This window comes from Equus caballus, chromosome 2 (assembly GCF_041296265.1).
Source record: "Equus caballus isolate H_3958 breed thoroughbred chromosome 2, TB-T2T, whole genome shotgun sequence".
Lineage (NCBI taxonomy): Eukaryota > Metazoa > Chordata > Mammalia > Perissodactyla > Equidae > Equus > Equus caballus.
In genome coordinates, this window is record NC_091685.1 from 47,370,084 (window position 1) to 47,389,069 (window position 18,986).

At 59.2% G+C, this 18,986-nt stretch overlaps 1 protein-coding gene and 1 long non-coding RNA gene across 7 annotated transcripts; one reads left to right on the top strand and one right to left on the bottom strand.

The window, feature by feature from the left end:
- Positions 1 to 9,509: 9,509 nt before the first annotated feature.
- On the top strand, positions 9,510 to 18,485 carry LOC138921328 (tumor necrosis factor receptor superfamily member 14-like). Of its 6 annotated transcripts, none has more exons than XM_070254672.1 (9): positions 9,510 to 9,730; positions 12,052 to 12,215; positions 12,336 to 12,486; positions 13,855 to 13,980; positions 15,114 to 15,269; positions 15,427 to 15,517; positions 16,425 to 16,582; positions 17,626 to 17,657; positions 17,870 to 18,485. In XM_070254672.1, exons 2-9 carry the CDS (start codon positions 12,147 to 12,149, stop codon positions 18,068 to 18,070), a joined length of 984 nt encoding a protein of 327 aa, XP_070110773.1. In that variant the 5' UTR covers positions 9,510 to 9,730; positions 12,052 to 12,146; the 3' UTR covers positions 18,071 to 18,485. The 6 variants fall into 6 exon arrangements, with proteins under 6 accessions (XP_070110773.1, XP_070110790.1, XP_070110784.1 ...); XM_070254689.1 differs by lacking the exon at positions 12,336 to 12,486 and adding an exon at positions 13,200 to 13,308; XM_070254683.1 differs by lacking the exons at positions 9,510 to 9,730; positions 12,336 to 12,486 and adding exons at positions 11,556 to 11,734; positions 13,200 to 13,308.
- On the bottom strand, positions 10,305 to 12,539 carry LOC138921329 (uncharacterized). Its single transcript, XR_011433827.1, has 2 exons — positions 12,429 to 12,539; positions 10,305 to 10,456 (listed from the first exon to the last, which is right to left on the bottom strand). It is a non-coding gene; the product is annotated as an uncharacterized lncRNA (long non-coding RNA).
- Positions 18,486 to 18,986: the final 501 nt, after the last annotated feature.

The window sequence follows — 18,986 nt, forward strand, 5'->3', positions numbered from 1 at the left end:
GCGGCTTGCGGGGCAGGTTAAGGCGAGCGGAGTGGGCGCCCGTGTCGCGGGGCTGGGGCCGGTCTGGGTCCCAGCTACCGGAGGAGTCCGGGGGGCTTAGCCTTCCCGGTGGTCTTGTTGCAGCTTGAAAATGCGGGCGAATGCAGAGATTCTTCACTTACACGTCCGTGTTGGCTTGAATCATTAAATACTGTCAATTTCATGCCAGCTAAATACTAGCTTTTAGCCCCCAAACTTGGGGTTAAACGGACCCGAAGGAGATAACAGCTTCCTGCGCCCCTTGCGAATTTGTCTTGGTGGTTCCTCACGGACAGCCCTGTAACGCCCTTCAGCATCACCCAGTTTTACCGACGAGGGCCCGAGGCCGAGGACGAGAGGTAGAGCCAAGACTCGACTCAGACGGTGCGGCCCACTGGGCTGCGCCGCTGCCCGCCGCGGCTCCGGCCTGGCGCTCGGCCTCGCCCCGCGCGCCCACAGACGGCCCGGGGCCTGGACCGGGCTGGACGAGGAAGGGGCGGCCGCCCACCTGACGACACGCTGCATTCCGCAGGACCCCCAGTGGAGCTGGGGAAACTGCGGCCCGAGAGGGGTGCTCCTGCCTCCCAGGCCTGACTGAAGGTCCACGCACCAGAACAAAAACCGAGTTACTATGTCAAAATGAGAGGAAGTTCATTTCCTCGACATTGTAGGCAGGGAGAGCAAAATGAGGAAGGGGAGGACACTCAGATTAATAGGGGCGGGGGGCTTGCCCCCCAGGGAAGGAGGAACAAGGGCAAGATAAGGTAGTTGAGAGCCCAGGAATGCAGCCCCCAGCGGCCAGGCTGGTTTGTGGGGCGGGGGCTGCCTCTAGGGCCTGGGGCTGTGCAGGAGGCTGCCACCTCCTGGGGAGCTGGGATCCCAGAAGGGTTGTAGCCAATTTCAGAGACACCTCCAGAAGGAGAGCCAAGGCAAGCTGTCCTCTCCTGCATGCCTTGCATCTCCCGCCAGTGCTCCCGGCTCTGGAGCCTGGAGCTGGCAGGATGCTGGCAGGCAAAGGAGTCAGGGGGATCAGCCCCCTGACTCAGAGCAAAGGTGGCTGGGAGACAAGACACAGTGAGAAGATGGGAGGCCACTTGGTGCCCAGGGCTTAATTTATAAAGGTGACGGAGGCCTGGGGACGTTCATTGAGTGATGAGCAGGAGAGAGCATGCCCTGCCTCAGCGAACCCCCACATCCAGCTCCCAGTGTCTCAGCCTCTCCAGCAGGTAGGTGGAGGTCAGTGTGTCCATTTCATAACAAGGGACGTAGACATGTGTGGCGTCCAAAGTCAATGTCACACAGGACCGTGTCCTCCAGCATGCCTCATTCAGGGGTTCTGCTCCTTGTTCTGGAAGGGCTGGAGGTGTTCACGGGGTCTCCTCCCTCAGAGTGGACGTGGGGGTAGCCTTGGTGTGCTGGGCGGAGAGCTTGGTGTGCAGGTCCAGGTGAGCCTCCCCTAGGCTCTTTGAACGAGGAGTGGCAGGACCAGACCATCTCCAAAGGTCCTCCTTGCTCGACTGTTCCAACCCAATGCACGCAGGGGACGGACATGGGCATGGCCTGCACACCCACTGCCCCGCTCTGCGGTGATGGGAGTCAGAGAGAGAGCGTGGAGGCTGACCCTGGGCAGGCTTCCTGGTTCAACCTCAGCACTGCCGCCTACAAGCTGTGTCCGGTGGGCCCTGAGCAGGCCACTTAACCTCTTCCAGTTTCCCCACATTTTGGAACCACTACTCTCTGCTGGCACGCAGCGAGCGATCAATTAACTGGGCTGTTTCCATCTCGTCCCCTGGGGACATGGATTGTCAACCTTCCTTTTCTGCCCTGTCCTCAGCCCCTAGAACCAGGCTCTGTAAACATCTGTTGACTGAGCCTGGGAGACAGAAAGGAGAAAAGCAGCTCCTCGGCCTCGCTCCCAGGCCAGAGGGGGATCAGACGGTACCCCAGGAAGAGCCCCGGGGAAGGAACTGGAGGAGGAATTAGCCAGCTGCCATGGGACACAGGGCTGCCCCATAAATGCTGCTCCAATGAATGAGAGAATAAACGAATGAGTGAATGAGGTGCATCTCACCAGGCCAGGGAGTGGCTATTTTAAAGCCAGAGTTGGCAACATGGCCACACACCAACATTTAACTTCATCTGTTCAATGATTTCTTTGTAAATTACTCCCAGTGACCATGTTTGAATGAAAAAGAAAGGCCAAGGACAGCAATCTTTTTTATTTTCCTGATGACAATTTAGGGGGGAAAACGTGATTACCATCCATATTTTTCTATTAAGATTCAGAAGACTTATAGTTTTACCTTATGCATTTAGCAAAATGGTCCCTTTGGTCTACTTTTTGCACGTGGTGAGGGTAAAGGCTCCTTGTTCCAGCAACTGTTGCCTAGAAAGATCACCTTTCCCCTGTGGAATTACCCTGGCGCCTCCGACAACACTGGTGATCGTGATGCGGGGAAGGCAAGCCAAAGAGTCGAAAGAAAGATTTGTTGGACTCTCAAGGTCTGGCAGTAGTGCTCTTTTATTTAGAGAATAGTACGGAATAGCATGTGGACAAGACCCATGGGCAGTGAAGAGCTGCTGCCCCGAGTTGAGGGTTAGGGCTAAATTTATAAGGCATGGGTACGTGACTTATTTTTACTGGAAAAAGAAAAGATGACGTAAAAAGTCATTAAATGATTTCAGTGCAGATGAGGTCTGGTTATTGTGCGGTCGTATAGCTTTAGATACAAAACTGGTCATATAGATCGGCGTGTAGGTGAGGATGCCCTGGGCTTCTCTCCCTGGGGCAGCACTCATTCACACCATAAAAATCCACCGGGTCATATAGATCGGCATGTAGGCCAGGTCACCTTGGGCTTCTCTACCTGGGGCAGCCTTAATCGACATCAGTCGCACACGCGCCGGTCTGTTTGTGGACTCCGTCTCTTCCGTCTCGTCGATCGGTTGGCACTCCTCCTGCCTACGCCATCCGGGCTGGATCCACGAGGCTGACAGCGCACGTCCTTCAGCCCTGCTCTTCCTTTTCAAAATTGTTGTGGCCACGATAACTCCTTTCTGTTTTCACATGAGTGTAAAAAATCAGCGTATCAATTTCCACAAACAAGCCTGCTGCAGTTTGATTGGGATTACATCGATCTCTGGTTACTTGGGGGAGAACTGACATCTTGCCGAAACCCAGTCTTCCACTTTGTGAGCATCGTACCTTTCCATTTACGGCGTCCTCTGTCCCCTCCCTCGGCAGGGCCTGCACAGGCCTGCACACATTCTGTTGAATTTGTCCCAGATGCTTCATGTTTTTAATGCGAGTGTGTTCTTGCTCTTTTAAATTTCAAAAACCCATGTGTATTTTCTAAACTGTTGGCCTTGTGTCCTGTGACCTCACTAAATGAGCTGTGTAGGCCACATAGCCTTTCTGTAGACATTGTAGAACTTTTATATACGTGGTCACGTTGTCTGCGAAGAAGCAATGTTTCCCTTCCTTTCCAATGGACGCGCCTTCTCTTTCTTTTTCTTGCCGCGTTGCCCTTTCTGAGACTCCAGCGCAGTGTTGTGCGGAAGGGGATGAGTGGGCATCCCTGCCTGGTCCTGTTCTTGGGGGAAAGCACGCCGTCTTCACAATCGACTGAGACGTCGGCTGTGGGAGTCTCTCAGCTGCCTCTGCAGATTTGGGGGCTCTGTTTCTGCACAGCCCCCGGCCTCTAGAACCCTGCAGTCTCCAATCGCTGTCCTCCTCTTTCGGCTGCTGTCTCTTTCTGTGTACAATATCCTTCGCGCGTCAGCCTACAGTTGGGTCTTGGTTTTGTATCCAGTAAGACAATGTCTGCATTTAACTGGAGGATTGAGACCATTTCCATTCCATGTAGTTTCCTGTGTGGTTGGGTTTGGGTCCATATTTTGATAATTATTTGCTGTTCTTTGTTTCTTGTTTCCTCCTTTATGCCTTCTTCTTGACAAATTGAGTGTTTTTTTGGGTATTTCATTCATCTGCACTGTGGGCTTATTAGCTACACATCTTCGTTTTATTCATCAGCGGCTGCTCTAGGGCTTACAATATGCAGCTGTCCTCACCTCCCACTATCACCCGCTTGACAGGCCATGCAAAGCACCTTACACAGTCCACTCACGTTTCCCTGCCCCAGGCTTCTTGCTCTTATTGTCATGGATTTTACTTCCACGTGCTGTGACCATGACAGCACATTGTTATTTTTCTTTAAGCTTTCTATTATTTTTAAAAGAAATTTTAAAAATGAGAAAAAGATGTCTCATGTTTACTGACATATTTACCATTTCTTTCACTCTCCATTCCTTTGAGTAGAGATGCGTTTTCATTGGGTATCGACTTCCTTGTCTTTGAAGAAAGTCCTTTCACATTTCTTGTAATGAAAGTCTGCTGGTGATGGATGACCGGAGCTTTTATAGAAATCATGAAATGGAAGTCCTCAGTCTTTGTTGTGCTTCCATTTTGGACAAATACCTTCACTGTGTATCAAAGTCTAAGTTGAGATGTTCTTCCAGTGTGTTCTAGATGTTTCCATCATCCCTGACTTGCACTGTTTCTGGTGAGAATTCAGCCGTGCCCCTTGTCTCTGCTTCTCTGGATGTGACGGTGTTCGCTGAGACTGATTTGGGGTTTTTCCCTTTATCCCTGTTTTTCAGGAATTTGATTGTGATTTTCCTTGTTATATATTCTTTCTTGTTTATCCTTCCTGGGGTTTGTAGGCATTCTTTTGTTTGTAGGTTTATACTTTTTCTTTAATTTTTCTGTTCTTGCCTCTCTCTTGTTTTGTAAGACTCCACTTATATTGATGTTAGACAGCTTGATATTTTCCAGGCGTCACTGAGGCTCTGGGTTTTTTTCCCTTTTCTTTTTTTCTCTTTGTACCTCATTTTGGATAGTTTCTATTACTATAGCTTCAAGTTCATGGATATCATCTTGAAGTGTCCAGCCTGTGTTAACCCTACTTTTATGGGCCAAATTGCATCCCCCCAAATTCGTATGTTCAAACCCTAACCCCCAATACCTCGGAATGTGGCTATATTTGGAGATAGGGCCTTAAAGGTGGTAATTAAGGGTAACTGAGGCCATCTGGGTGGGCTTTAAACCAATCTGAGAGCAGTCCTATGGAGAATAGGAAATTTGGACACCCAAAGAGACCCCAGGGATGCGCATGCACAGAGAAAAGACCATGTGGGGACATGGTGAGAAGGAGGCCGTCTACAAGCCAAGCCGAGAGGTCTCAGGGGAACCAGCCCCACCACAGCTTGCTTGTGGACTCCAGCCTCCAGCCTGCGAGGCGATAAATTCCCACTGTTTACCCACATCTGCGGTATTCGTTATGGCCACCCGAGCCGGCTAACACACCTGCCCAGCTCATTCTTCACTGGAGATTTTATAAAGTTCCATTTGGTTCTTTCTATATCTTCCATTTCCCTCTTTATGTTTATATTTCCCTTTAAAAATGTTTGAAAGACTGTCTTAGGGTGTTGTCTGGTAATTCCACCATTGCGGTCATCTTTGGGTCTATTTCTCCTGATTCACGTTTTTGCTGGTCACATTTTCCTGCTTCTTGGCATGTGGGTAATTTTTGCTGGGATGCTGGGCATGGTGTTTTTACTTTCTTTATGATCTGGAATTTTCTCTTTTACTTTCAGTCCTCCTGGAGAGAGGGCTGTGCGTGTCTGGCCTGTGCTCAGTGACTTGGGCTTCGCTTTGATCTTGGGTGGGACTCTGAGCTTAGTTACACTAGGTGTAGAGCAGCCTTACTCCAGGCCGGTTCAGCCCTGGGGAGGCGCAGCCTATGGGGTCTCTCCTGCAGGCCAAAGGGACCATTGAGGACAGTCAAGTCCAGCTGGTCAGCACTCCAATGTCCCCTCACCCTGTGTGAGCTCTGGAGTCACTCGGTGCACAGCTCCTAGTGGCTCACTGTGCCGTACTGTGGAGTTTTATCCGTGACACACACGGCAGGTTCTTGAGCCAATGCTAAGGGGACCTTGCCGATGGCTGTAGCTTTTGTCTGTGCAGCTCCCTCCTTTCGGGAGCTCTGCTTGTGTGTCCACCAGCTTCAGCCGTCCTGAGGCCTGATCCCTTTCTTCTTAACTCAGCAGGACTGCCCTGGTCTGCTGGGGATCCCAGTTCCTTTTGCCTAGTTTCTGAACACAGCTGATTCACGGTTTTCAGTTTCTTGCTTTGGGGGCAGAGGGTAAGTCCAGGCTGTGTTACTCCATCACGGCAGCAGGCAAGAGGGACAGTTCCCCTTCGATGGCACTTAGGTTATTTCCAATGTTCTCTGGCACCTTCAAAGGCTGATGTCCTCTCCTGTACGTCCACCTCTTCCCGTTGGAATGAGAATACTTACTTCCAGGGTGGAATTCATACACGACATTGCCTGATCAAAGGGTGCAATGGTCTAAGACATTTAACATTTACTCCCAAACTGCCTTCCAGAGTGGCTGGCCCACTGCATAGTCACTCCGTGCTCCATGGAGTTCACCATCCTCAGTCCTGCTGGCTTCCCCTGGGCCCAGTCTTGACCTGTAAACACCTCTATGAGGAACTTTCTCTTCCCTGTCACCAGTGAGTCTGCACATCTTGTCTTCCTCTTTCTTGGGCTGCTCTGCCCTTTCCTCTTTCTTCTCTTTCCCAGCCGTCCATCCTCACCTTCTCCTGCTCTTGGCCAATGGTCCCCGGGCCCAGCTGCCCAACGTGGAGCCAGGAGGCCCCCGATGCTCCCAAAGGCCCCCTGGGTGCTGGTCCCATTCCGAGGGCTGGGATCGTCTGTTTGCTTGTTGAACCAGGGGCAGGAGGAGCCCTCCACCTTCAACATTTCCCAGAAGTCTCTCTTGGAGCTGAAACCAGGGAGGCAGCATTGAATCATTGCCAAGTGGCCGGAGCCACTTGTTTGGTCCAACCCTCCTTTGCTCCTTCTGGAGAGGTGGCCTCCCTTGGCCTGGCCCCAGCTCTCCGCCTGGTCTCCTGACCTGTAAAGCCGTGGTCCCTAGGGCCCTGACCGTCTATTCACACAGCGTAACTCTGAGGGTTAGGTTGGCAGGAGGGCCTGTAGGTGAGGTGAGGGCCAGACACCAGGGAGCACAGCACAGGTGTGAGCTGAGATTGTTTCTGAGGACAGGAGAGACATCAGGATGAGCCCCCAGGATGAGCTGGCAGAGGGAATGGCCTTCGTGGGGCTCTGGGATGGAAGGAGCTGGAATAAGCAGGGACGCAAAGGGGTTGGTGTGGCTGTAGCAAAGGGAGACATGAGTTGGAGAGGCAAGTCTGGGCTGATGGGCAGGCCTTGGGGGGCGGGGGGGACAAGCAGTGGGGATTTGGTGAGGGGCCCCAGAGGGTGCAGGGAGGGGGCGACCGTGACCGTGGTGTCATGGGCAGCTAGGGGTGTCCCTAGCTGCTGTCTGGACTAGCCAGAGCGGGGGAGCCAGAGCGAGGGCGGGGTGCCAAGGTGAGAGCATGTGCCTGGAGGGAGCAGACCTCTGAGGAGCCTCTTGAGGCAGCCTCTCCATGCCCACAAGGGGTCCCGGTGTGGGTGCAGCAAGGTGAAGCGTGGCACACAGCTGCCTCCCAGGGCCCTGATTTTGCCAGGGAGCAGAGGCGGTGGGGGAGTTGTGGAGGAGGAGTTGGGAGGGCTGGTGGGGGACTGGGCACGGGGCGCTGGGGAGACGTCTGAGACGAGAACTGATACCCTGGTCTGGAGCTAGACAAAACCAGGTCTGGGCGCCCACAGCACCCCCAGTTCTGCTCCCAGGACAAGCCTGGATTTGAGCAGGCACGTGGGCCTCTGAGAAGTCCCTGGTGGCCCAAGCACACTCTGCCCCTCCTCTGACCCCTGTCCCAACCCCCAGTTCTCTCCCATCTGTCCCAGGCATGCGGCTGAGGAGTTGCCATCCTCTCCGTCCACCTCTACCCGCACCCTGAGAGTCGGACACCGACTCCTGCAGGCCCTGCGCCTCTGGGCGTCCCTGGAGTTGACCTCTCTCCACGCCCTTCTGCCCTCCCTGCCCTGCTCCTCACCTCCCAGAGGCTCCCACCTGGGAGACATCACACCCCTGTCTACTCCGTCCACCCTCCCCACCAGCCTTGACACCTGCACAGTCTCCCGTGCACAGGACGCACCCGGGGTCTGAAGCCTCCCTCCAGGGGCCAGCCTCGGCCAGCTCTGTGTCGAGGCCCCCTTCCATGCCTCACCAGGGCTGGACCCCAAGAACTTCCCGGCCACATTGCTCAACCCACATCTTTCCTCCGAGAATGCCCTTTCTCACCTTGTCCCCCAGCAGGGCTCCTGTTCATCTTCAGAGCCCCAGCCCACATCTGCTGCCCATACCCAGCCCTCACCACATGATGCTGACAGTGGCTTTTAGACTCAGCTCCCTCACTGGACCATGAGCCCCAGGAGGGTGAGGCCCAGGCTGCTTTGCCTCTGAGCCCACTGCCCAGCCCGGGGCTCCCACAGAGCAGGGGGCTGAGGCCACCAAGAATGCAGAGGAGAGGAGGGGGGGCCTCAAGGTGGGCTTTCAGGACGACCCTGCCTCCCACCCTCCAGGCCTGGGCTCAAGCACCCTGGTTCTCAGCATCTCTCCCATGCTCGGGACCCCAGAGATCTCCATCTCAAGAAGAGGAGGAAATGTGATCAGGGATTCCTGACCACATCGGGAGGTGTCCTGCCCGGGAGCTCGGGGTGTGGGCGATGTGGTGGGGTGGGCAGCCCCTGGGAGGGAACGCTGGGGGCAGGGGCGGGTCTCGAGGGATAGCCAGGTGATGGAGGCTCCTCTTGCTGCGGCAGAGTTGGGGTTGGGGAGAGGCTGAGCCTCAGTTTCCCCATCTGCACTGGGGGGAGGCATGCACAGATGCCTCTGAAGCTCCTGCCGGGCCCTCCCCTGGGCCCTGAGGTTGGGCACCCTGCAGGAGCCCTGGGGTCCCTGGACACAGGCTCTGGCTGAGTCAGGAGAGGCGGCTTCCCTGGGTCCCAGCCCACATCACAGGGATGACTGGAAGGAGAGGCCCTGGGGTGCGGGCTCCACCTGCCCCCCCCCCCCGTAAGTAAGGGGCACGAGAGCCCCATGGAGCCTCAGACAGGTGCACGGCTCCCTGGGGCACACCCTGGTCCTGCCCTGCTCCCGATTCCTGGATGCCCGGGGCCGAGGAGCACAGGTGACAGCCAGCCATGGGGACTCCTGGTGCGTGGGCAGGAGCCCTGTCTGCACCCTCCTCCTGTCTCATTTCCTCCTCAATGAGTCTGGCGCCCAGAACTGAGCCTGGCCTGAACTACTGGGTGCTGAATGAGTGAGTGAACAGCGAGTGAGGAGTGAGCACAGGAATGGTGATGCTGAGACTGGAGCCCAGCCCTTCGTCTTCCTGCTAAAATGGACACAGAACTCCTGCCACGGAATTTGCATTCCAGGGGGGAGGTGGGCAGACAAGGAACCAATAAGACACCAGGGTCACTGGGTGAGGGTGCAGGGGGCGTGGTTGGAAACTCAGGCATCAGGAAAGCCTCCTGAAGAGGCCATGGCTCAGCAGAGACCTGGTACAGAAGGCTCCCTGGGCGGGTCTCCCCTGCTGCCTTGGGGCGTGACGCTGGCTCAGCATCTAGGGCCTTGAGTCTTGAGGTGGCTGGGTGGGGAGGGATGGGCCAGGGGTACAGGGGCCGAGCCAGCCATGGGACTCCCCATTCCAGCTGAGACTCACTGATGCCTGTGGGTAAGTCCTGCCCTTTGCTGTGCCTCAGTTTCCCCACCTGCCCAGGGTGGGGTGGATGAAAGGATCTCTGATGAAAGGAGGCATCTGAAGGGAGTGGTGGGTTGAGAGCCGGGATCGAGGGTCCTGGGGGCCTCACCAGGTGTAGGGAGAACATCCTCCCTCTCTGGCCAACCCCACCCCAAGGATCTTCCCAGGACTTGGGAGGTCCCTGGGGGCATGGCAGGGAGCAGAGGTGGTCCCAGAGCCCTGTCCCTGCCCTGGGTGCCTGCAGTGTGCTCTGAGGCACCCGTGTGCTGCTGGGGTTTCCAGGGCATTCTAAAGCACTCCCCAGGGCTCTTGGGACCAAGCAGAGGGTGCAGAGGGGGTGCCCCTTTCCCTTCATTGGAAACCCCCTGGCAGTGCTGGGGGCAGGGGGTGTGAGTGCACGTGGGGGAGCGGGGTGGGGGCACCCTCTAAAAGGCCCCTGGGTGTGGGGATGGGACCCTGTGCTGCTGGGTCTCATGGGAGCTCCCAAGCCCCTGGTCCCACCAAACCCCGACCCTACCTCAGAGCACCAGGGTCTGTGGGGCTGGGCTGGTCGTCCCGGGTGATGGTGGCCAGGGTGGACGCTGCCTCTGGGCGCTGCGAAGCTTTGCCGATAGGGCAGTGGTCAGCCTCCACCCAGCCCTCGGACTTCACTCCTGCCCTGTTCCTTCCCCAGTGCCCAGGGTCTCCTCCCAGGGTCCCCTAGAAATAGAAATAGATAGTGACCCCAAAGACACTGGTGACTGCCAGCCAGTCCTGCCCAATGGGACCCCTCCCTGGGGAGATCCGGGCAAACCTCGCTGCCCCAGGTGCCTGCAGCCCACGGAAAAGTGAACCTTCCAGTGGGGTCCCCGGCCTCCAGGGGTCCTGCTCCCACATCATGTGAGGTGGGCTCTCACAACCCTCCTCCCAAGACCAGAGGCACAAGAGGGCAGGGAAAACCGACACCTTCATGTCCGGCAGATGCCCTGAGGTTCAGTGGGGCAGGGTGGGGTCTGGGGCTGTGACCCTGGAGGAGGATTTTGTGCCAAAGTCAGGACAGAGAAGGGGCTCCAGGTTAGCCTGGGCTGGGCATCCAGCAATCGGTACACTGGAGGCGGTGGTTCCTGTGTCCTTGAGGGCCCAGCCTTAGCACCTGATGGGGACCTGCCTGGGGCCTATGGAGATGGACAAGCCCATCAGGGTCGTGATGGGTCTGATTAGATGGAAGCCCCCACCTTTAATTGACTTTCCAGCTCAAAGATGAAGGGGGCCAGAGGCATGCCAAGTGCATCACATGAGCCTCAGACTTTAATGTGATGTGACAGCCAGCGGGCATGGGGGCCAGGGGCCGGACTCACCCAGTCGCTCCCCATCCAGGATGCCAGGGCTGGGTGGGTGCCTCTCACCAGTCCCAAGTCTGACTCTTAGGCACCAGGTGTGTGTATGAGGGTCTGCTCTCCCAGGCCTGCCCTCCTGTCCCCCAGCTCGGGAGATGGCCATGGCTCCAGGGAAGGTGGAGTGGGGAGAACCCCGTCTGCACAGGAAGGTTGGGGTTTGAGGCTGAGCACAGTTTGCACATGGGAGACCCTGGGCAAGTCCCTGTCCCTTTCTGAGTCCCAGGTCCGCATCTGTGAAATGTGAGCAGGAAATAGCCACTCCCATCCCGTCCCAGGACAGGTGGGGGTGGACACAGTGCGGGCCCCTGTGGGTGCTCACAAAATGTCCCCCTTCTCACCCCGATGGGGACTCAGCGACCCCCAGCCTCCTGGGATTGGGGAAGGGTCACCTTCTGCAGAGACGTGCGCAGGGCTGTGCAGGTGGAAACCAGCCTGACCCAGCCCCAGGCAGAGGGTGGACATGCCCAGAATGCACTGCTGGGAGGCGGGGTTTCCTTGAAGTGGCTGGGCCCCCTTTCCGTAGAAGCAGGATCCCGCCTTTCCATAGACGCTGGTTCCCCCTTTCCATAGACGTAGGGTCCCCCCTTTTCAACAGAGACAGGTAAGATACAGCCAAGGAGGTTCCTCTTGGCTCCTGCTGTCAGGAGCTGCAGGCTGGCTCTCTAGGGTCAGCAGGAGATCCCCCCTGCCGCCTATGCTGCCCCCCTCCCCCTGCCCTGACCTGTGCTCTGGACCGCTGGTCCTGCCAACTGCAGACTGCAGCCCAGAGCCCTCCCTGCCTGTCACTGTGGGGTCCTGCTCCCCTGGCAGCCTAGGGCCCCAACGGCACATGCTTGGGGACTGGAGACGAATACTTCCTGAGATCACCCCGAAGGCCGTCCTCGCTGGCTCCTGCTGCAGTTTCTCTTTCTCTTTCAGCCAGCGAGGCAGCAGGAAGCCCAAGTGCTAAAGCTCGTCCTGCTGGCAGGGGGCTAGGGACAGCAGCCAGGGAATGAGGGGTCCTGAGGAGAGACATGGAGCCTCTGCGAGGCTGGGGGCCACCCCCATGGAGCCCGGCACCCAAGGCTGATGCCCTGAGCCTGGTGAGTCTCCTGAGCCTGCCTGTCTGTCCAGCCGCGCCCCAGCGCCCCTATTCCTGCCCCTGGGTGTACCCTCTTCCCCATCCCTGCCCACGATGTCCCTGTCCTGCCCTTGTCCCCCAGCTACCCGGCTCTCCTAGGCTGACCCAGCCCTCTGTCACCCACTCACCCTGGCCCTGGGGTAGGGGAGCAGACACACAGGAAAGCCATACCCACCAGCAGCAGAACAGCTCCTGGTGGGCCTCGTCCCCGAAACCCCACTCAGCGGACGAAGGTGAGCCCCCAGCACAGGGTGAGGGTGCCTCCGGGGCCCGGCTGTTCTTGGATGCCTGAGCTGTTCCCGCCCTGGGGTGGGAGCCCCCAGCAGGTGGCTAATCTCCACCCTCAGCCCCTCCCTGTCCTAGGAGATAAAGTCCGTGTCTGTGTGAGTAGGGTGGAGTCCAGGGCCAGGCCAGGGGGAGAGCCTGCTTGCCCATGTGGCTTCCTGCCAGCCCAGGCGGAAACTTCAGGGTTAGCAGAGCCAGCCCTGGGCCCTGGGCCCCCTCATGGCCCACCCCAGCCCGGGCCCTGAACAGCCTGTCTCCCGTGCCTGGCCTGTGAGCCCCTGACGGTCGTCCTGCTCTGACCCTGCTGGGTCCCCAGGGCTCAGCGGGCCCAGCACAGGCCAGAGGCAGGATGACCAGTTGTCCAGCCCAGAGTGGCTCAGGGCTTCCCGGGGAGTGTGGTCCCTGGTGAGAGCAGAGACCCAGTCCTTGGGGTACCATGCTGGTGGACCTGGGGACAGAGGCAGGAGACGGGCCAGTCCCCACCTAACGCCAGGGCTGTCCTGGATGATTCCCAGAGCCTGTCGGGCCCCACCTGTGTCCTCCCTCCCAGGCCACCTCCAGCTATGGGGCTGCTGCTGCCCCATTTCACAGAGGCTGATATCGAGGCCCCGGGGCAGCCTGGGCTGCTGCTCCCCTCCAACGCCCCATCTGTCCCCTCCAGGCCTTGTATCTCCTCCTCCTGGGGTCCCCCCGCTACACCCTGGCGACGCCCCAGTGCAAAGAGGAGGAGTACCCAGTGGGGGCCGAGTGCTGCCCCAAATGCAGTCCAGGTAGATACCGCCCCGAGGGACCTACCCTGGGGGCCCCTGGAGCCAGCGCTGTGGGCAGATGCTCCGCCCTTCCCTGCCAGGAGCCCCTCCTTTCACAGCACTTCTCTAGGGGGATATGAAGGCCCCGGGGCAGGGGCACTGACAGGGGAGGACCCGAGCCCCCAGGGCCGCCCCCCCAGCTTCGACACTTCCCACCAAGACTCTCACAGCCACTCTGCACAGCGGGTGTGGCCTGGTGCCCCTGCCAGCCCATTACTGGCCAGAAGACTGGGGCTCAGAGTGGGCACTGCAGCGGAGCAGGCCTGGGTGTCCTGGGGGGACCCCCACATTCTTCCAGAATGTTCTGACTTCCCCCAAAGCAGGCTTACTCCTGGGAGGCGACTAGGCAGGATGTGTCGTGTGGGGAACAGCTCGGGTGGGTGCCTTTCAGGCCCTGGGGGTGGTGTCACACCGCAGGGGGCTTCCAGGTGGCTTGATGGGTGGGCCTCCCCAGGGCCCTCCCAAGTCCTCCCAAGTCCTGAGTGCTGTGCACCCTTCGGGCTGCAGGTTACCGCGTGAAGCAGACCTGTGTAGAGCTGACTGGCATGCTGTGTATTCCCTGTGCCCCGGGAACCTTCTCAGCCCAGGTCAACGGCCTGAGCAAGTGTCTGCCGTGCCGACCCTGTGACCCAGGTGAGGACGCTGCCCAACCGCCACGGTGCTCAGCCCCCAGTCCGGACCCTGCAGCACACCCACGGCTCAGGACAGAGATGCTGTCCGTTGGCCAACCCGACCCCATCCCCAAGGAAGACCCCCCCTCCCCCCGGCACTTGTCCCACGGACCCTCCAGAGCTCAGGGACACTATCATGTCACATGGGTACCCAAGCCTGGGCCAGACCTCGATGGAGCCAGAGTGCCCCGCGCTGCCTCCCCCAGCCTGGGGCCTGGCCTTGCCTAACAGTGTGCGGGTTCTCAGGAGACACAGCTCCCCACCCCTGAGGGCCCCTCCTCACGGGCTCCGCGCTCTGAACCTTGGGCTTCTTGCTACCCAGGGGCAGTTGGCTGGGGAGGAGGGACCCCGGGAGGATGGGCATGACAGATGTGGGGGCTACAATGCTTTGGGGTTCAGTGAGGAGGGTGTGAGGGGCTCAGAGCCTTGAGCTGCACCCACAGAGCCCTGCCCAGGGTAATGCACGTCTCTGGCTGGGCTGAGGGTGGCACTGACGGCATTGACGCCGTCCTCAGGAGGGGCCCGGGCCCAGGCCCAGCTGCCACCCCGCTGCCGCCGCCTGCCGAGTGGGCTCACTGTCCTCTCTCTGCCACGTGACCGGCCCGGTTTGCAGGATGGGAAGCTGTCTGAGGGTCGGAGGGTGCCCCGGGCTGCCCTGGTTCTCCCTTTCTGTGTGAGCCCCAGCCAGGCAGGACTTTCCGAGTCTCCTTGGGGCTCCACCATGCCGTCGGGGACATTCTTCCACCACTCCGCCGGCCTGCCCTTCTCTGCCCACGGCTCTGTTGTCCCAGTGTCCCCCAGAGCCCCCTGGGACTCACAGCTCTGTGTCCGGCACCTCCAAGCACTGTTTTGGCTGAGCCGGGGATGCAGCTGGCAGCGTCCTGGGTGGGGGCAGAGGCTGGTACAGACACACCCACCAGGGCTGCAGAGCTGGCCCGGGGTCCTGTCACCAAGCCCTCCCCAGACCCCGGGCAGGAACCCCCAGGCCTATGGATGCTGTCCAGGCCTCTGCTTGTTCTCCTTTCGGGACGGGGTGCTCACCACCGCCCACGGCTGCCCCGGCTGCTGCTCTCAGCTCTTTCTCTTGGATCCCAGCCATGGGCCTGGTGATCAAGTGGGACTGCTCGAGCACGGAAAACACCGAGTGTGGCTGCGACCAAGGCCACTTCTGCGTTAGCGAGAAGGGGGATGATTGTGTCAAGTGCCAGCCCCACACGACCTGCAGACCAGGCCAGAGGGTACGGGAGAGAGGTGAGCTGACGCCCAGTCCCTCTGCCCAGCAAGAGAGGAGCCCGGTCCCCTAGCGCCTTCTGAAGACACAGACCACAGGCCCAAGCCCGAGGGGAGAAGCTGGGCTCTGCCCTGGCAGCGCCCTCGGGCCCCTCTGCCCAGCCCTCTCCTTCCTCAGGCACCGAGCGGCAGGACACGGTGTGTGAAGACTGCCAGCCCGGGACCTTCTCTCCCAATGGGACCCTGGGGGAGTGCCGGCCCTGGACCAAGTACGTGATCCTGGGTGGCCTCAGTCCCGTGCCCCTGGGGGGTGGTCCTCGATGCTCCCCTGGGAGATAAGGGCCCTCGCCCTGCAGAAAGCCCGCTGCCCTTTGGGTGCCAGCATCCAGGAAGCTCCTGCGTGGAACCCATGGTCCAAACACATCGCAGCACATCGCAGCACATTGCACTGGCCAAGAACCGATCATAGCAATTTATCTCTGAAGACAGACTTTTCCTGGAGCAGATCCAGAGGGACGCTCTTCCCTGGGCCCCTGTGCTTCTGGAGTGTCACCAAGTGTCAGGGCTGTGGGGTCCTCCCTGTGATTCTGGAGTAGGGGGAGCCTATAAGGCAGATGTTGAAAGTGAGGACCCCAATTGTGCTGTAGCAGGATGCCCCCAAATGCCCATCCCCTGGGCCCAGATCTGAGCTGGGTGCTCAGAGTCTCTGAGGGGAGCCTGGTGTCTCTGGGGGAGCCCGGGGTGACCAGGTGTGGCTGCTCAGGGGAGGGGGCAGGGCTCCAATCTCTCCACCCTGCCTCGCCCCTCCTTGTCCCCACCCAGGTCAGTCCCTCTGTCTGCAGCACCGGCTCGAACAGTTTTCTGTCCCTGACCCCAGCCCTCTTCACGCCGTCTCCTTCTCCGTCCTGTCGCTCTCCGTGGTCTCCAGCTGTCGCTCCCACTCTCCCCCTCCCTGCTCTCCTCTCGCCTTCCTTGTCTCATCCTGGTTTCCCTCTCCTTCCTTCTCTCTCTGTCTCCCTGTAGCTCTGGGGCTTGGAGAGTCCTTCAGACCTGAGTTCACACCAGAGCTGCTCTGAGCCCGGCTGGGCAGCAGGGGACAGACGCTCCCGGGTCTAGAGAGCATCAGGCTGCGTCTGCCGCCCTCAGGATCCAGGTCCCGCCAATCTTCTCTCCTAGGTGCAGCGGCCTCTTTGAGATGGAAGTGGAACCTGGGACTAGCAGCACAGACATCACGTGCTCCTCCCGGGGCCTCAGTGTTCTTGTGGGCGTTCTCGTGCTTGTGTTGGCTGGCCTGATAGTCCTCTGCGTGTGGATGAAAATGAGAAGGACATCTGGTGAGCAGCAGTGTGTGGCCCTCTGAGGGCTCAGGTCCCGAGCATCACAGCTCAGAGACCCACCACAGCTCTGAGAGACGGTCTGAGACACCCTCAAATCTAGGGGAGGAGGCGGCCCCAGGAGCATCTCCAGGATTGCTTGGCCCCCTGAAGAGCGGCTGCTGCTGGGCTGGGGCTGTGGGCTTCCTGCTGAGGGGAACCCTGATGTCATGGGGTCTGCCGGGGTCAGGGAGTAGCGGGTGGGACCCCCTAGCCAAGGAGCCCTCTGCCGCCCCCGTGCGACCTCACTGCCATGGACCCTAAGTCCCGTCAGCCCTCCAGGGACAGTGAGAGAACCTGCGGTCAGCTGGGAGGGGCCCAGGTCAGAGCCTCCCTGCTGTGGGCACGTTGTGTCCCCACCGAGAGACTGCGTCGATCATTCATTCATTTTCGTTCGCTCACTCCTTCGTCCAATTGTCTGCCGCTCTGGGCTCCTCATCTGGGCCAGGCCCCTCTGGACACCAGGATCCAGGCTGTGTAGACCCAGCTCTGGCCGCTGGGGAGCCCCGTGTATGTCAGAAGGAGAGCAGGCACTCAGCAAAGACATCCAAATCGGGGAGTCGGGCTGCTGTCAGTGGATCGTCCTGTGTCCTCACCCCTGGGGCCCCCAGACTGCCAGGAGGTCTCAGGAGCCTGGGCTGGGAGGAAGCTGGGCCAGCAGCCCAGGGTCCCTTTCCTCCCCAGTCTGGGGCACCTGCTCTCAGGGGGGGCTGACCCTCCTCTGAGAAGTGCACCCCACCTCTCCCTGGGAGACGGTCTAATTGGGGAGGGCTAGGGAGCGGGGTGGGCAGCTGGGGAGGTGGGCGGGGCGTGCACCGTGTCCTTTCTCATGTCCTGGGCCCCCTGGGGGACAGGCCTGGCAAGTAACCCCACCCACATGGATCTCCCTGTCTCTGAGAGGGTCAGTTTCTCGGGGAAGTTCACCCAGCGAGAAACCGGGAGCGTGGGGCACCTCGCTCATAGCTGTGTGGCCCCTCCCTGACACACGTGTCTCTGTTTTACAGACGGATTCACCCCAGTGAGATTCCTCTCTCAGGTATGATTTCTCATCCCCCAGTGGAGTTGCTGCAGGGCGGGTGGGCCTCCCAGTTGTCTGAGGGCCCCGAGTCCTTAGTCCACAGCCGTGCTGACTCGGGAAGGGTGGCCACCACTCCTCCCCGGGAAACCCGGGCTGACCATGAGCATTGTGTGGAGGCCCGAGGGCTGGAGCCAGCCCAGGCGGGGACGTCATGTCGACTGTGTCCGCAGTGGACACGTCCTGGTGTAGGACGGGAAGACACAGCCGCCCAGGCCCTGCAGCCCACGCCGGACGTCACCACGGTGGCCGTGGAGGAGACAGCAGCCATGTTCCCTGAGAGGGAGCAACATGCTGACCGACAGCCTCAGATGCAGCCATCTGAGAAATCCCTGACTGTGTCTGCCGAGAGCTGCCAGGCCCTCAAGGGCTGAACTGGGGACCAGGGCAGCCGGTAGGACCCACTCCTGGGCTTGCTTCAGACTCCATCCAGCAGAGACAGAGACAGCCCACTGCTCAGGGGGCTTCGAGGACCCCACACGCCTCCCCACCAATGACGTTCGAGTCCCCAGCCCTCCCCTCAGCCCTGGGCTGACCACGTGCTGACCCAGCACTGTGAGGACAATAGCCACAAGCCGCTTTGTGCCCCAGGCCCTGCCTCTCCCCAGCCCTTGTGCCTCAGCCTGCTCATCTGCAGGATGGGCCTGCGGGCGCCTACCTCCGGGGCTGGGCCGGGCCAGGATGGGCCGGGAAGGCCTCATTAGGTGAACGTTGCGTTCACAATCGATTTTTAAATTGGTGTTGTGTGGCCCATTTTTTCATTTGTTATTAAAAAGTGTGCTTTGGGGAGCTGCTTTGAGAGTGCATAAATGTTCTGTTTCTCCCCAAACTCTCTGGGCGCTCACGAGAAGCTCCGCCCCGACGCGTGGATGAGCGTGTTTGGAGGAGGTGCTTTGAGACTGAAGATTGTCCGCGTCTCCTCAAGTCTCTATCCACTGACTCTTCCTCTCTCAACCGTTTTCTCCGCTGGAGGGAAGAACTTTCCGCTTTCACTCACTTGTTCATTCACTGATGCGTCGATCCCACGAGGGCCTCCTGGTCCCCGATTCTGTTCCTGGTTCTAGCCCAGTGCTCTGTATTACAGCGATGTTCACACTGTCCCCGCTCTTTCCAGCAGGAGTCCCTTTACAATGGCTCCTGCTTTCTTTTGACAAATCCCAGTCATTCCGTGAGCCTGTCCTTAATTTCTGGCCCAACAGGGTGTTCCAGGCCCCTCTGGTTCTTTCCCTGCTCTGGTCCTGGGCCCGGACATTTCTCCTTGCAGCCCTGGCCATTCTGATGGAGAATGGT

What these genes read in the sequence shown, in the direction of transcription:
- LOC138921328 (XM_070254672.1), top strand. Translation starts at nt 12,147, where the DNA reads ATGGAGCCTCTGCGAGGCTGGGGGCCACCCCCATGGAGCCCGGCACCC. An exon ending in AGGCTGATGCCCTGAGCCTG is followed by an intron (nt 12,216 to 12,335) that starts GTGAGTCTCCTG and finishes CTTGTCCCCCAG; the next exon opens with CTACCCGGCTCTCCTAGGCT. An exon ending in GTGCCGACCCTGTGACCCAG is followed by an intron (nt 13,981 to 15,113) that starts GTGAGGACGCTG and finishes CTTGGATCCCAG; the next exon opens with CCATGGGCCTGGTGATCAAG.